The sequence below is a fragment of the Dictyostelium purpureum genome (assembly GCF_000190715.1).
Source record: "Dictyostelium purpureum unplaced genomic scaffold DICPUscaffold_71, whole genome shotgun sequence".
Lineage (NCBI taxonomy): Eukaryota > Evosea > Eumycetozoa > Dictyosteliales > Dictyosteliaceae > Dictyostelium > Dictyostelium purpureum.
In genome coordinates, this window is record NW_003519408.1 from 10,877 (window position 1) to 26,815 (window position 15,939).

The window sequence follows — 15,939 nt, forward strand, 5'->3', positions numbered from 1 at the left end:
TTTATTTAATGATCTGGTCAAATTCTAAGTCAAAACCCATCTAATAATTTTTTCTAAATCACATACAAAACAAATAATTGTAAATATTTTCTCTAGGTGTTCTAAATTGCCACGATAAACTTGATCTAAAATATTGAATGATTTAACCTCTAAAAAGAAATTTTCTATAAATACACGATTTGAAGAAATAAAATTATTGTGAATATTTTGATCTGGAGTAAATGGTGTTTTTTTATTTCTTTTGAAAGGTGATACAGCATATGCAGCATCTTGGTATGCTTTATCTCCTTTATTAAAATAAATAGTTAATCAAAATGATATTTAATAAATTTAAAAATATATAAATATATTAATATATAAATATTTACCTATTACTGGTATGGTTGAATGTTTATACATCAAATTGCCATTTTCATCAACCTTTTGAATACCATTCTGATCTAATATTTGATATTCCAAATCTCCAATCTTTTTATCATTAGTTGCACCTTTATATAGTTTCGAAACATAAAGAAGTCTTTTTGTTTTTGTTGAAACTTCTACATGAAATTTGGCGCAATGAATTTTTTTTTTACTTTGAAAATATAATTTTTGAATATTATGATCGGTTGGACGTTGAATTTGTATTGAAGTTGAATCAATAGCAATGGATTTATAATTTTTTTTCGTTAAAGGATGTTCTAAAAAATCCATTTCTTCATATATTTCTTCATAATTTTTATCCATTATCTCTTTTATAGCATTATATAACAAGTTGATTCCTTCAACATAATAAGTTGTAAAAGTTCTTGTACTGACTTGGAGTTGACGTGCAATTTCATCCATTGTTAAATATTGTTTAAAATATAAAAAACACTATTTAAAATTGTGAATATAATAAATTTAATTAATATTTTAATAGAAATTAAATTTTTTTATTTTTAAACTTTTTATACATACATAAATTACATGTTTGTCTGTAAAGGTAACATCAGAGGATTTATAACCTTTTGAGTTATGAACAATATATATTAATTTATCAATGGTTGATGAAAAAATCCCCATTGAATGATTTAAAAAGTCTAAATGATCTCTTTTTTTGGATATTTTAAATTGAACTTTAGGTTTAACCATTTTTTTGTTTTAAATTGTAAATTATTTGTTCTTAAAATCTTTTTCTTTTAAAAAAAATAAATATAAATATAAAAAATATAATTTGTAAATTATAAAATAAATTAGAATTCAAAAAAAAAAAAATTTTAACAAATGAAAAATTAATAAGAATTAAAAAATTATTTTTTTCACCCACCCCACACAATTTCTTTTTGATATATATTCTTTTACTTATTAAAAAGTTCTTAAATATTATTTTTAGAAATAGTGGGTTAATTATTTTTTATTTTAAATTTCTAATTTTTTATTAAAATATTAATAAATTCCAAATTTTTAAAATTTTTTAATAATTTTAAATTTATTTCCAGAATAGTCTTATTTTTGTTATTTAATTTAGAAATAAAATATTTATATTTTTTTTGAATGATTTAGCTAATGTAAGAAAAAGAAGTAGAAATTCTGAAGGTTATCAAAGATCCATATTTTAATTCAAATATTAAAAAATTGAACAATTTTTTTTTTAAATTAAAAATTTATTCAAAATTTAAACATTTTTTTTTTTAAATTTAAACATTGTTTTTTTTTACTATATTTTTATTTGTTTTTTTAAACATTGTTTTTTTAAATTAAATTTTATACTTTTTATAAATTTATTAATTTTTAATTTTTAAATATTTTATTGATTTTTTAATTTTTAATTTTATAAAATTTTAATTTTTTGCAATCAGTATAAATAAAGGTGTTAATCACACAGATAATATTTGTATAAAGGTTTTTGATTTACGTTTTAAAAAGAGTCTTTAATTTATTTACAAACAGTTTAGGTAGTGGAGGTTTTATAATTTATATGTCTTTATCTTATAATATTATATTTATAATAGTATTCGAAGATTATTACAATGGTAGTTGAGATTTGGATTCCAATAATAAATACCACCATAGGTTGGTGGTAATGATAATGATTCACCAAGAGGTTCATTGAAAATATATAAATTGGTGATGTTTTTCGCACACATCCAAAACTGATTGGTCCTCGGTCCACATTAATCTATACTTTTCAAGTATTTTCCATTTTTCTAATTGACACCAATTGTTGATATGCATTCTATTTTTTCTTTACCACTATGTATATTGTTTCTATATTGTTCTGTAAGTGCACTGCTTGTTGGAGTTAGATTGCCATCCATAAATTCAGTAAAACCGTTTGAAACTTTGAATTCATTTTTATCAAACCAGTGACCACGTGCTAACCTTTCTTCTAATTGTAAGAGATGAATAGTATTTATTAGATTAAAAAAAATACATGATTCACACATTCTAGTTGCCTGTGTCAATTTTATCAAACAAATATGATAGATATTCAAAACTAAAATTTGATTTTAGTTTTATCAGTGTTAAAGCCAATCATAATTCCTTTTTTATTTCCTCGTCGCTCACTGATAATTACCACCTCTGCCTCTTCCTCTGCCTCTAGTGACACCACCTAGTAATACCACCTCTAGTAATACCACCATTTCTACCTTTATCTCCAGCTGTACCATTATCTTCATCTTGGCCTGAACCATCTTCATCCTCAGCTGTACCTTCACCTTCATTAGGATTATTCTCTTCACTATGAGAAGTTTTGTGCATTTTTTCCATTTAGTTGTTGATATATTACCTAAATTATTAACTAGACATGAAGGTCCACAATAATAATAAGTGGAATTAAAATATTCAGAGTATATATAAAAATGTTGACCAACATAATTAGTGCACCCCCACAGTCAATTCCAGCTCTATCAAATGCTTCTTTAAAAATTTTAATTAATCTATTAGTTTGAACAACATCTTTAAAGTGCTTACCAGATTCTCATACTTGAATTGGCAATTTGATGTGGTCTAAAACCGTTCGTATATTAGTATAATTGTTGTTTAGTTATTAATAATGTTTTGGCATCATTTCTTTTGCACTTGGTGTTGATGATTCTGTATTGCTTTTCTGGGGCTTTCTTGCTATTATTATTGTTATTATATTATGATTATTACCTCCATTACAATTATTGTTTTTATTATTATTATTATTATTATTATTATTATTATTATTATTATTATTATTATTATTATTATTATTATTATTATTATTATTATGATACATAAAGATCCAAGATCTCTAGTTGTTTGAGTGCTTATTCTTTTTAACGAATCCAATATATGAATAAGCACATCTCCTAAATTATTAGATCCCAAATAACCTCTATCTTTTTCTTTTTGATTATTTACTGTTTGCCTTATATATAATTCTTTAATTACCGTTGTAAATTGCAATAATGCAACACCCTCTGATGTGGTCGAAATAGCACATAATTCAAAAGAATTATCACAATATTATAACAATAACAACGATAACTAAAAAAAAATTAAAAAAAAAAAAATTAAAAAAAAATTATTATAATAATCAAATTGTTATAAATTTGTTTAAACAGATACGATTTGCAAAAAAAAAAAAAAAAAATAAAATCATAATTTTTTATTAAATTTTTATTTAATTTTTTTTTTTTTTAATTTTTTTTTTTTTAAATAAAATTTATTCAATTTTTAATCAACAAAATTATTAAAAAATAAATAATAAATAATGATAAATTGTGACATTTAAAGATTGCTTCTTTTGTAAAGAATCAATAGAAATATATGAATACTACTTTCATACAATGTCTTATGGTGTAAATTTTCTTTTAGCCATTAATAAGACACTGGAGGAACTTTGTGAAATTATAAACCTCAACCTCAAGAAGATTTATAAAAAAAACAAGGATCTGATTTAGAATTTGATTCAAATAATTCACATTCACCATCAAGGGGCATTTAAAAGAGCTGAAATAAATTCTCTTAAATAAATTCATCTTATTATTGTCAACCTTCATGTCTAATCAAACATTTAGGAAATATATCAATACCTAGATAGAGATTAATGCACGAAAATACCCCTAGTCAAGGGAATAATGAAAATGATGAAAGTGAAGATAATAATATAGATGAAGGTACAGCTGAAGATGAAGTTTTTGATGGAAGAAGTAATTTTAATATTTGGTAAAAAAGATAATCAAAAAAAAAGAATATTATAAAATGGTTATAGAGAATTTAATCGACGAGGGACTATCCACTTTAAAGAGATTATACTACAGTGTTGGACAGTCAATTTAAATGTTCCAAAGTTTACCAACCATATAATATTAATTAATAGATTTTTTTATTAAAAGAAAATAAATAAATAAATAAAAAAATAAATAAATAAATAAATAAACAATATTTTTAGATTTAAAAAAAAATTTAGCTTTTTTTATTATCATATTCTGATAATAATCATTTACATATACATATACATATACTCATAGATTTACATATTTATACAAATTCTTTTGGACACTTTTACAATACCCATATATTTACACATAAAATATTTTATAATAATAATTAAATAGGTTTTTATTTATTTTAATTTTAGTTATCTGCCATATAAAATTTTTCACTATATCTATTGTTTATTTGGCATGGTAGAATGTAATTTAAATAATCTTCAATGATTACGTTATGTTTGTTTTTAAATGATTGTACAATATTGGGATTATCATCAAGAAAAGCTCTATCATAAATCAAGATGGTTTCATTTAAATAACCAACATAAAATTTAATGAGATTTGGACGTCTATAATCTTCAGCAATAACAGGTTCACCAGGATGGATAAGGATTTTCAATGACGATGGAAGCCACGAGTTTGATAGAGGCTGGACATGGTATTGTGGCAATTGAAGGATTTCAAGTGATGCTGGAAAAATAGTATTGGAAAACTCTTCAACTTCATCACCATAAAATTTCATAGCACGAAGTGTTGGTGGAGATGTAATATTTTGGGGAAGTCCACCACCTAAACTAAAGTATTCTAGATTTACCAATGGGCTTAGGTCTAGAGGATCTTTTGATACTAAACCACCTAGGTCGAGCGATATTAAAGATATTGGGATTTGGTTAACTTGAATTCTTATATCACCACTTAAAAGTCTTAGATGCTTTAGTCCAGTGAGTGGTTTTAACTGATCTTTTTGAAATTGGAAAGGATCGGGACAATTTAGTTCTAAATAATTAAGATTCACTGGAAATCTTTTATGTATTTTTTTTTTGGCAACAATGATTAGTTCATTAATAGTATTTGGTAATTCGTTATGACGGTGGTTTTTAACTACTACACTTCTAACGTTTTCTGTAAAGCTATGTGGTTCACAAAGCATATTTTCACCAAAAACGATTGTATGAATATTTTCAGATGGAACAAAGTTACTTTGGAAATTAGAACCAAAAGATATTTTTTTAAGATTTTTTGGTAATAGATTAGCAGTAATAGGTTGGTTAAAGTCGCGGCATAGTTTGAGATAAGTAAGAGATTCTGGTAAAGAACCAGGCAATAAAGGAACATTATTACCAATCTTTAGCTTTATTAAATTTCTTGGAAGGATTCCTGGAGCAAACTGATGATTATAATATGGGCAGTCAAGAGTAAGAAAAGTAACAGAGTCTGGAATACTTTCGAAATACAATTCTTGGGTGAAAGAAGTACCAATTTTTAGTTCTTTTAAAGTTTTTGGAAGGACATTTTGAATAATTGGTTGATTAAATGAGTTGGTAATGTACAATTTAGTTAATCCATTTTCAGGAAAAACTGGTATGTAATCAAGACAATCGTTTGTAATAGCAAAGGTTTCTTGAAGCGGATGATTATAATCATGTGGCAGTGTAAGTTCTTTTAAAGTACTCGGGATCATTCCTGGCTTAATTGGAAAGTTATACTCCATATAGGCTAGTTTCAAAGAGGTAAGATTCTGTGTTATGAAGAAGGGCGAGAAAATATTAAAAAGAACGAAAGTATCATTGTTTGAATCAATGGTAAATTTTGTAACTTGACGTGAATAAAATACTAGCTTTAAAAATACATTTAGTTGATTCGAGTCGGTTAATCTTACATTTAAACTTCTATAATACTGTAAAAAATTGAGAGACCCAATAAAATCATTATTTTCAGTAAAATAAAGATTAGAGTGACGGAAAACATTAAAAAAGGCCTGATTATATATAGGAGTCTGATTATTCATCTTTACTATTTTTAATTAATATTTATTAATAAAACAAATGTGTATATTTTTTTTAATTTTTTTTTTATTATTATAATTTAAATTATTTAAAATTTCAAAACTTAATAATTTAATAATAAAAAAAAATAAAAAAATAAATAAAAACACTAATCTGAATATATCTTTCCTTGTTTCAAAACTAACCCCATAGTATTTGTTTGTGTTAATTGTTAACAATCACTAACAAACATGTGTGTTTGGTGGGGTAAAGAAAATAATTATTAAATTGTGTTAAGTGGGGGATAGGTAATTAAAAAAAATTAATGTTTAAGTGCATAGAGTAGGTTATTAAAAACATTACCATCTCCATTTATTCCTTTTTTAAAAATAATAATTTTTTAATTTTAATAATGATTCTATCAGTATTAAGTGACTTAAAAATAATTATTATAATTTTTATTTATATTGTTTGAATTAACAATTAAGGTGATGCTATAAATTGCCGTTGCCATATATAATTACAATTTATATTTTTTATTACAACTTTTAAAAAAACACTTATGGATCTATTTCAATTTAACATAATTTTTTTTTGAACTTAAAAATAAAACTATGCAAAATTTATTAATTTTGAATTATTGATGTGAAAGGTTAATTATTCGAATCCAAATTAGTATATACAATTTATATTAAACATGTATTTTTTTTATTTTTTTTTATGTACATGTGTGGTTAAAATTTCACACAGTTAACACAAAAATGTATTGATAAATTTCAACACACTCTACCTTTCCCACTCTGCTCACAAATAAAATTATACACACACTCACTACCAAAATTTATAATATTAATGAATATCATATTGATTTTTATTTATTTATTTATAATAACATTTCAAATAGATAAATAATATTAACACACTGTGATGTATATTTTCTTGCCAACAAGATGTTCAATTACAACATAATATACAATTATATATAAATATAATTGAAAAATGGTAATTGATTATAATCACTCACAAATACTTGAACCCAGAATGAATAGTAGCTGAATATTTTTAAACTATATATTATAGTTTTGTGATTTGTCTATAGAATTCTTTGTTCTCTTTGGTATATATATATGGGGACGTTAAATATGACTAATTCCTCATCAAAATATCTATAAAAAGAACCTACATGAATAACTCTCATCTGGCTAATCAAATATCTCAGATTGAATAATAAAGATAAAAATATTATTAATTATAAATTTTTTATTTTTCACATAATTAAATTTTTTTGTGTTTTTTTTTGTTTCTATTGAGTTGAAAGAGATAACAACATTCCCCATATCACTTTTTTTTTTCTTGAACAAATAAACAATCACAATTTTTAGACTACCACTTCAATATTACAATTACTATTAATAATTATAAAAAAAAAAAAAAAAAAATTAATTCATTATTTAATTTTACATATTAATTTAATATGGACATGTTGTAATTTTTTTTATTTATTTGTTGTATAAGGGGGGTATGTTGCCTTAATTACCAATTTCTTATATTATATCAAACTTTTTTTTATCATATTGAAATTTGTATAAAATTTATTCAATCAAAAATAATTTTTTAATATATAATAGTTTATGTAATGTATTATTTTTTATGTGCATACTCAATACATTTACCCCCTCTAACCACATATGTGTTTAAATTCATATTATTTTTTATATTAAAACACAAAACTTGATTCACACCCTCTACCACTAATTTTTATATTTATTTAATGTGTAATTTGTCTCATAAATAAAGTTAATAGACCTATACATTAATTTTTATTTTTTTATTGTAATAATTTAAAAAAATATTATTTCATTTTCATTATCACTAAAAAAACTATTTCTATCAATATTGTATAATCATTATTTCTCTTTTTTATAAATTTTAAATAATCATAGTAATAAAAAATAAAATAATTTTCATTTAAAATGAAAAATAAACTATTTTTATATTCAATAATAGATCTCTTCGAAGCCCCTCATGAGAAAGGAATGCCAAATCCACCAAGTGTTACTATTTCTGTATCATCATTTCCATCTACTGATAATAGTTTCAATAAAGATATAACAAAAAAGAAGAGTATGTATAAATTTATAAAAATATTTATTTTTATTTTTCAATTACTAATAAATTTTTACATTAATCTTAAAAATTAAACAAATTAGGAATTTGTGTTATAAATTTCAACAAAACAAAAAAAAAATTCCTTTTTACAAAATTTAAATAAATATAAAACTATTCAAGTATTGATTTATAGTTATTTTTATTTTTATTGATTTATTTGTTAATTTGTTTTATTTATTTATTTATTTTTTTTGTTTGTTTATTTATTTGTATTTATAAAGTATTTTTTTGGTTTGAAATAAAATAAATTTTAGATTTTTTACAGTTTCTGATTATTTTGTGATGTTAAAAATGATTTAATTGTAATTATTAATTAAAATCATTCTTTAAGTTGGTGTATTAACAGAATTCTTAAAGTTTTATCAAATATATAGCCATCATATATGCATCACCTATTCCATAACATTACCCAGAGAGGTTGGTGAATGATATTTGTTTTGTTTTATTTTTCAAAAATCAAAAAAAAAAAAGATATTTTAGTTGTGGAAAAAATTTTTTTTGAAAAAAAAATTAATTTTTTTTTATTTTTTATATTTTTTTATTTTTAAAAATATTTAATATCTTTATAACAAATGGATAAGTGCAATAATAATAATAATAAATGTGATACAGATGATAATAAGAATAGTAATAATAATATGAATAATAATAATAATATGAATAATAATAATAATACAAATGATAAATTATTTTTTTCTATTTGGAGGAATATGTATCTATTTAGCGAAATACAAAAACATCATAGATTTTATAATGAAAATAAAAAAATAGTTATTTGCAGGACAATGGATCAACTTAGATACCATCCACATAGAAGATATGCATCAACAATTATTATCCAAATTAATCAGCCTTTAGGATCACATGGCCAAGCTATTCCTTATGGTGCAACAGAAATTGAATTCACAGATAGATTCAACCAACCAATTAACGCTGGTGATATTCCAAATTCAGTTACCAAATTGTCATTTGGTCCACACTACACTCCTCAGGAATTTAGTATCGGAACATTTCCAAACTCATTGACCTATTTAGATATATATACATTCAATAAGTGTATTGAACCTGGTTTATTTAATTCGGTAACAGAATTACACCTAAATTCCTTTAATCAAGTTTTAAAAATAGGTGATTTACCTAAAACATGTCAAAAACTTCACCTCAATTCATATAATCAACCACTTTATCCAAACGTTCTTCCACAATTAATAAAACTACATCTACCTATTTTTAATCACCCATTATTGGAACAAGTTATACTTCCATCATCAATCACTGAACTCAATATTAATAAATTTAACCAGCCACTATTAAACTCTCTATCATCGCTTAGCTCCATAAAAACTCTTGAAATGGATTATTTTAATCAAGTGATATCTAGTAATGAATTACCCAGCACAATAGAAACTTTAAAGATTACTGCTTTTAATCAACCTTTAAAACCAAATGTACTTCCATCGTCCATAACCAAACTATGTTTAAACAACTACAAACATCAATTAGAACCACAAGTAATACCACCCAAAGTACAAACTATGGAACTAAACTCGTATAACTGTGAATTTGGTGAAAATCTTCTCCCTAATTCTTTACAGTGTTTATATTTATCAAGATTTAAAAAAAATTTATATGAAAATTATTTACCATCATCAATTACAGATCTAGATTTCGGCGATGATGGTCCACTTACATTTGAAACTAAATCAATTCCACCATCAGTTAAAATATTAAGATTCCCATCATTACATAGAACTCTTCTTCCAGTCGGTATTATTCCCGATTCAGTAGTGGATCTAACTTTACCTCCTCACTATAACCATCCTCTTCAAATAGGCTTATTACCAAAATCTCTAACAAAACTATCTTTTGGCTATTATTATAATCGACTTCTAAAACCAAATACAATTCCTCAATCTGTTACTCAAATAAAACTATATGGACCCTATAAACACAAAATACCAGATTCCTTAACAAAGAGATTAAGAATAAAAAAATACAATTTTTAAATAAACTAAACCCATTCATTTACAATAACTCTTAATTTATGATCAAGATCTATTAATATTTTCATATCTAGATAACTCAAAATAATAGCAATTTTATATCATGTAAAAACGGTTTAATAACCATCTAATAAAGAAAAATTGTTTGGTATAAAAATTCTATTATTTTGTACCTTGAATAGTCGAAGGAAATGAGTTTTAATATTAAAGCTTGTGTAATTTGATAATTAAAATTTGGGAAAACATCTCTAGCCAAAATAAATAAATTGGGTGTTGAGTATTTTAAGAATAATGAATATGTCCGATAATATCATTTTTGAAATGAATTCTTTTTTTCTTTTAAAATGTACCCAATTGTTGGAGAAGTTAGAGTATCGATATTATTAATCATTTCAATAAACACTATTGTTTTATCTATATCGCCAATATTATTCTCCCATAAAAACTCTAAAACTTCAAAATTAATATTTAACATTTGAATAACCAATGTATGTGAATCTAATTGATATTTGAAAAAAATGTTATAGAGTTTTTTAAACCATTTTACAGGGATTTCATATCGAATAAAAAGGGATAATTCAAAATCTTGTATTTTAAATATATGGCCGTTTTGATGAATATACTGACAAATACCTTCATAATTGCCACTTTCTAACTTTGAAATAAATTTTTTGTAAAAAATTATTTATAAAAAAATAAAGAAAATAACTATTCACCTTGTTTTTTTTTAATAGTTTTAAAGAAAATATGGATATAGATACTATGGATGGAAATTTAGGTATAAATAAATAAATAAAATAAAATAAAAACTATGAAAGATTTATTTAAATAATAATAAATATATATTTTATTTATAGATTAGAAATTTATTTGTTTTTGAATAAAAAATTAATTTTTGTCAATGTTGTTACATGAAATATTTGTGAAAATGACTCTTTTGTGATTATTATTATTCATATTGTTATTCATATTAACATCATTATTAATATTACGGAATAGTATAACCAAAAACACTAGCATTTCTGTTGATATTTAAATCATCATTGAAAAGATTTGTTATATTTTTAATATCAATATTTGTTTTATTGGTATTGGAATATAGATTAAAGTTTGGATTGTAATTATTTATATTATTATTTATATTATGAGTGGTATTATTGAATGAATTATTATTATTATTATTATTATTATTATTATTATTATTATTATTATTATTATTATTATTATTATTATTATTATTATTATTATTATTATTATTATTATTATTATTATCATTTGTTGTTGTTAAATATACGAACACTACTGTCAGATTGAATTGGAGTTTGGGAAGTTCTATTCTTTGCAACAGCAGTGTCGATGGTAGCAGAGGTATCATCATTATTAAAAAAACTTCTTGTTCCAATCTAATATCCATTATCATTAAAGATTTCAAAAGAATAGGCGTTTTGAAGTCTTCTTCCTTGGGAATAAATATTTATCCTTCTGGATTCTGAGATGTTGGTGATAGAGTAAACTCTGTGGTCAAAAGTTTTAATACGTTTTGGATTATATTGATTTTTTGAAAATATATCAGTGTTAACACCATAATCATCATCATAGAAATAATACAAATTACCAAGATGACGGTATGGATCGTATGAAAATTTATCGATGAAACCATTTTCAATGAATATATGTGTTGTTCTCTTGTTGTATCTTTTAGACATGAACCAAACTCTGATCTTTTCTTTGGTAACACCATAGACTAATGCAAAGTATGCAATGTTCTCTTCAGCGGGGAATGGGAAATTGTGGAAGAAAAGGTTTAACTCGTTGGTGCTTCTATAAAACTTTGGGACAGAGATATTTTTATGGGATGGTTGCTAGATTTCTTTAAGCTTTCCCTCTTGTGTTTATACCATTTGGCGACTTGACTAACAGTAATTTTTAATTGGTAGGCGATGATCTCTTTCTCGATGGTGTCTGGGAATGGGTTTTTATCGAAGCAATACTTTAAAATTACTCTATCCTTTCTGACGATGTTTTTTGGTTCGACATCATATTTAGTCTTTACAGTCTTTTTAAAAATAACTTCTTCGGTAGCATTGGCAGCATCGGTAGTGTCGGTAGTATCGGTAGTATCGGTAGTATCGAAAGATCTTTTATTATTATTTTTAACTATTTTTTTATTGATTTTTTTTTTTCTAAAATATATTTATTATTATTTACCGATTAATACACCATAAAAGAGAAATGAAAAATGAAAAAAAAAAAAAAAAAAAATTAAATTAAATTTTGGGTTAATAATAGAAACTTAGATCTGATAATTTTTTGTACTATTACTTACAATTATAAATATTTATTTATTTGTAAACAAGTTTACTAGTACCAAGATACAATGAAATAAAATAATTTTTTCATCATAAAAAAAATTTTGAAAAAAAAAAAAAAAAATTTTAAAATTTTAAAAATTTAAAGATATTTTGTGGAACGAATTCAATCAAAATTTTTTTTAAATCCACTCAGCATTTTCAATAGCAAATAGAAAAAATTTTTGATTTTTTTTTAATTTTTTTTTTGATTTTTTTTTTAATTTTTTTTTTTAATTATTATTTTTATTATTATAATATTGTGTTTGTTTGATATTGATTCAACTTTAAAAAATGGTAACTTTTTGATTGATTTTTTTTTTTAATCTTTGCTTTTTTTAGTCACCCAAATCAACTACCACTACCACAAATACTCCTTATCATAATCTTTGAGAAAATTGCTTTTTTTCTGCAAACCAATATAACTTAACAATAAAAAAAAAATAATTTTAATTTTTTTTGTTTTTATATTTTAGTTTTTATTTTTTTTTTTCAAATAGTTTTATAAATAAAAAAATATGTATTTAAGCTTATTAAATGTTGTTATACTTATTTACAGTTAGTTTTTATAAAGAAATTGGTATGTAAGTATCGTTCACAGTTTATTTTGTTATGTTTTGTATTTGTTGTTTTTATTGTAGTTATCATATTGTTGTTATTTTTTTATCGTTCCAATGTGTTTTTTTATTATTATTGTATATTTTTATAATTTCAACAAAAAAAAAAAAAAAATACTATCTTCACACACCCAACCAAAAAATAGAAAAATAAATAAAAAGCACTGGTGGTTATATAGCAGCATGCCAAAAAAAAAAAACAAAATTTTTTTACAAACACACAAACATCAACAAACTCACACAAACTCACACATTTTTCTATACTATTATCAATTTGATAAAATGATGTTATAATGCAGCAATAATAGATTTAATTATAATTTAAAAAAAAAAAAAAAAAAAATATAAATAAAAAAAAAATAGTTTAGATATATTAGGTAGCATTAAAATAACAAAAGCAGCTTTTAAAATTTTTAAATCAAAAATAACAACAATAACTCAATAAAAAAAAAAAGAAAAAAAAAAGTTTTTTATATTAAATTACCAAACACAATATTGTTATTTTGTCTCAAAAAAAAAAGATAATAATAGAATATAATAATAATTTAAGTTTGTAATTAAGTTAAATTGTTATTATTGTTTTTATTATTTTATTTTTTTATAATAAAAAACTTAAATAAAGAAGAAAGTAAATTAGATTTAATAGATTTGTGTTGATGTTCCATCCCCTTTTTTCTACAAACAGTAGTGTTCGATATCAATTCAAATTTTAATAAATAATATAATACAGCTATATAATTTTTACTTTAAACCCAATAAAATTCCAATCTACTTTACTTCAATCCATTTCAATTTTTTATAGTGTGTCTGTTGGGTATTTGTTGGGTGTTTGTTGTTTGGGTGTTTGTTGTTTGGGTGTTTGTTGTGTTTGTGCTTTATAAATTTAGTTCATATATTTTTATTTTTCATCAAACATATTTTTCTTTTCTTATAACCATTCATATAATTAGATTATAATGGCAACAAAAATATAATTATAAATAAATATAGAAATAAAAAAAAAAAAAAAAAATAAAATAGGATTACAACCACTTAAAAATTATATTATATTTTTAAAAAAATATTTAAAACTTTATAACTTTTATTCAAACCCAAAAAACATATACAAATAATAGCAATAATAAAAACAGGTATGTATTTATTGTTAATAGACAATGCAATTAATTTTGGGTGATTAAATAAATATTAATATTATTTTTTTATATTTTTTTTAATAGCTTTAAATATTTCATTTCATTTTCTATAAATTCTTCTTAAATTGCAAAGAAAATTTATAATTTTTAAAAAAAATGTCTTATGATTGTCTTCTAGAGGTAAATATTCTAAAATATAACTTTTTCTTAAAGCTTTATACTAATTAATTGTTTTTTTTTTTTTCCAACGATTATGGAATGCGCTCGACTCATGCAACTTTTATTATAGATAATTAAAAAAGAAACATTACCATCAATTAATGAATTTCTCTGCTTTGATACTTTCATAAATCTACCCCCAAAACAAAAAGGTATCCGTAAATTAACAGATCCATCAGAGCACTGTTATTCAAGAAAAAGACTCGCTGTCTCAGAACCATCAAATTCTAACTGCGATCCATCTAATGTCTTAGATGATTCTAAACCACTCAATACTCTTCAAACTGACAATGTTTTAGTTAATACATATCCAAACCACAATAATGTCTATCCAGTTCAACCAAATTTCCATGATAAGAGTACTCAGCAAACCCAACCAAATGTACCGCAAATCGTTCAAACTCAATCAAATTTCCATGGTATGAATACCCAGCGAACCCAACCAAATATATCGCAAACCATTCAAACCCAATCAAATATATCGCAAATCGTTCAAACCCAACCAAATATATCGCAAACCGTTCAAACCCAACCAAATATATGGCAAACCATTCAAACCCAACCAAATATATCGCAAATCGTTCAAACTCGATCAAATCTCCATGATATGAATACCCACCGAACCCAATCAAATGTATTGCAAACCGTTCAAATCCAATCAAATTTTCATGGCATGAATACCATGCAAACCCAATCAAATATATCGCAAACCGTTCAAACCCAATCAAATGTATCGCAAACCGTTCAAACCCAATCAAACTTTCTTGATATGAATACCCTACAAACCCAACCAAATGTTTCGCAAACCGGGTTCCAACTAACCCCAAAATATAAGGAACGTCTAACTGCAATAAAGATACAACAAACTCCTCAATATAATATCCGAGAACAAGAAAGAGGACAGTTAAATGATCCACAACAGATTAGACAACAACAACAACCACAATACACACAATACACACAATACCTACAATAACCACAACTACCACAACTACAAATACTGTTACTAGTACAATCACAACTACAACTACAACTTAAATTACAACAACTACTACAATCACAACCGGACCTGAAGAAAAGCTAGAGGTTATAACCTTTTATGTAATTCATATGGCCTCAAAGACAAAACCAAACTCATTAAATCAAAAAACTAAAACAAAAATTAACTTTTAAACAAAAAATCAAAATTTTTAAATATAAATCAAAATACTATTTTTTAAATAAATTAATTTTATCGTATATTTATAATATATCAAA

At 23.3% G+C, this 15,939-nt stretch overlaps 9 protein-coding genes across 9 annotated transcripts; 4 read left to right on the plus strand and 5 right to left on the minus strand.

Annotated features, from left to right (window-relative positions):
• Positions 1-330: 330 nt before the first annotated feature.
• DICPUDRAFT_30982 (uncharacterized protein) lies at positions 331-726 on the minus strand (the record flags this gene model as incomplete). Its single annotated transcript, XM_003286437.1, has 1 exon — positions 331-726. The coding sequence occupies one exon, from the start codon at positions 724-726 to the stop codon at positions 331-333; it is 396 nt and encodes a 131-aa protein (XP_003286485.1).
• Positions 727-2,168: 1,442 nt separating this feature from the next.
• Positions 2,169-2,724, minus strand: DICPUDRAFT_77355 (uncharacterized protein; the record flags this gene model as incomplete). The annotated part of the gene is made up of 2 exons (XM_003286438.1): positions 2,169-2,350; positions 2,586-2,724. The coding sequence occupies 2 exons, from the start codon at positions 2,722-2,724 to the stop codon at positions 2,169-2,171; spliced, it is 321 nt and encodes a 106-aa protein (XP_003286486.1).
• A 289-nt stretch (positions 2,725-3,013) lies between these two features.
• Positions 3,014-3,229, minus strand: DICPUDRAFT_150448 (uncharacterized protein; the record flags this gene model as incomplete). Its single annotated transcript, XM_003286439.1, has 1 exon — positions 3,014-3,229. One exon carries the CDS (start codon positions 3,227-3,229, stop codon positions 3,014-3,016), a length of 216 nt encoding a protein of 71 aa, XP_003286487.1.
• An 813-nt stretch (positions 3,230-4,042) lies between these two features.
• On the plus strand, positions 4,043-4,275 carry DICPUDRAFT_150449 (uncharacterized protein; the record flags this gene model as incomplete). Its single annotated transcript, XM_003286423.1, has 2 exons — positions 4,043-4,145; positions 4,187-4,275. 2 exons carry the CDS (start codon positions 4,043-4,045, stop codon positions 4,273-4,275), a joined length of 192 nt encoding a protein of 63 aa, XP_003286471.1.
• A 260-nt stretch (positions 4,276-4,535) lies between these two features.
• Positions 4,536-6,187, minus strand: DICPUDRAFT_91719 (uncharacterized protein). Its single transcript, XM_003286440.1, has one exon. The coding sequence runs from the start codon at positions 5,917-5,919 to the stop codon at positions 4,573-4,575; it is 1,347 nt and encodes a 448-aa protein (XP_003286488.1). The 5' UTR covers positions 5,920-6,187; the 3' UTR covers positions 4,536-4,572.
• Positions 6,188-8,166: 1,979 nt separating this feature from the next.
• Positions 8,167-8,765, plus strand: DICPUDRAFT_150451 (uncharacterized protein; the record flags this gene model as incomplete). Its single annotated transcript, XM_003286424.1, has 2 exons — positions 8,167-8,317; positions 8,737-8,765. 2 exons carry the CDS (start codon positions 8,167-8,169, stop codon positions 8,763-8,765), a joined length of 180 nt encoding a protein of 59 aa, XP_003286472.1.
• A 277-nt stretch (positions 8,766-9,042) lies between these two features.
• On the plus strand, positions 9,043-10,296 carry DICPUDRAFT_19217 (uncharacterized protein; the record flags this gene model as incomplete). Its single annotated transcript, XM_003286425.1, has 2 exons — positions 9,043-9,418; positions 9,734-10,296. Coding segments are annotated over 2 exons (939 nt in total), but the record flags the coding sequence as incomplete, so codon positions are not given.
• Positions 10,297-11,353: 1,057 nt separating this feature from the next.
• DICPUDRAFT_77358 (uncharacterized protein) lies at positions 11,354-11,779 on the minus strand (the record flags this gene model as incomplete). The annotated part of the gene is made up of 1 exon (XM_003286441.1): positions 11,354-11,779. One exon carries the CDS (start codon positions 11,777-11,779, stop codon positions 11,354-11,356), a length of 426 nt encoding a protein of 141 aa, XP_003286489.1.
• Positions 11,780-13,957: 2,178 nt separating this feature from the next.
• DICPUDRAFT_97401 (uncharacterized protein) lies at positions 13,958-15,658 on the plus strand (the record flags this gene model as incomplete). Its single annotated transcript, XM_003286426.1, has 3 exons — positions 13,958-14,460; positions 14,548-14,643; positions 14,753-15,658. Exons 2-3 carry the CDS (start codon positions 14,620-14,622, stop codon positions 15,656-15,658), a joined length of 930 nt encoding a protein of 309 aa, XP_003286474.1. The 5' UTR covers positions 13,958-14,460; positions 14,548-14,619.
• Between the last annotated feature and the right edge of the window lie 281 nt (positions 15,659-15,939).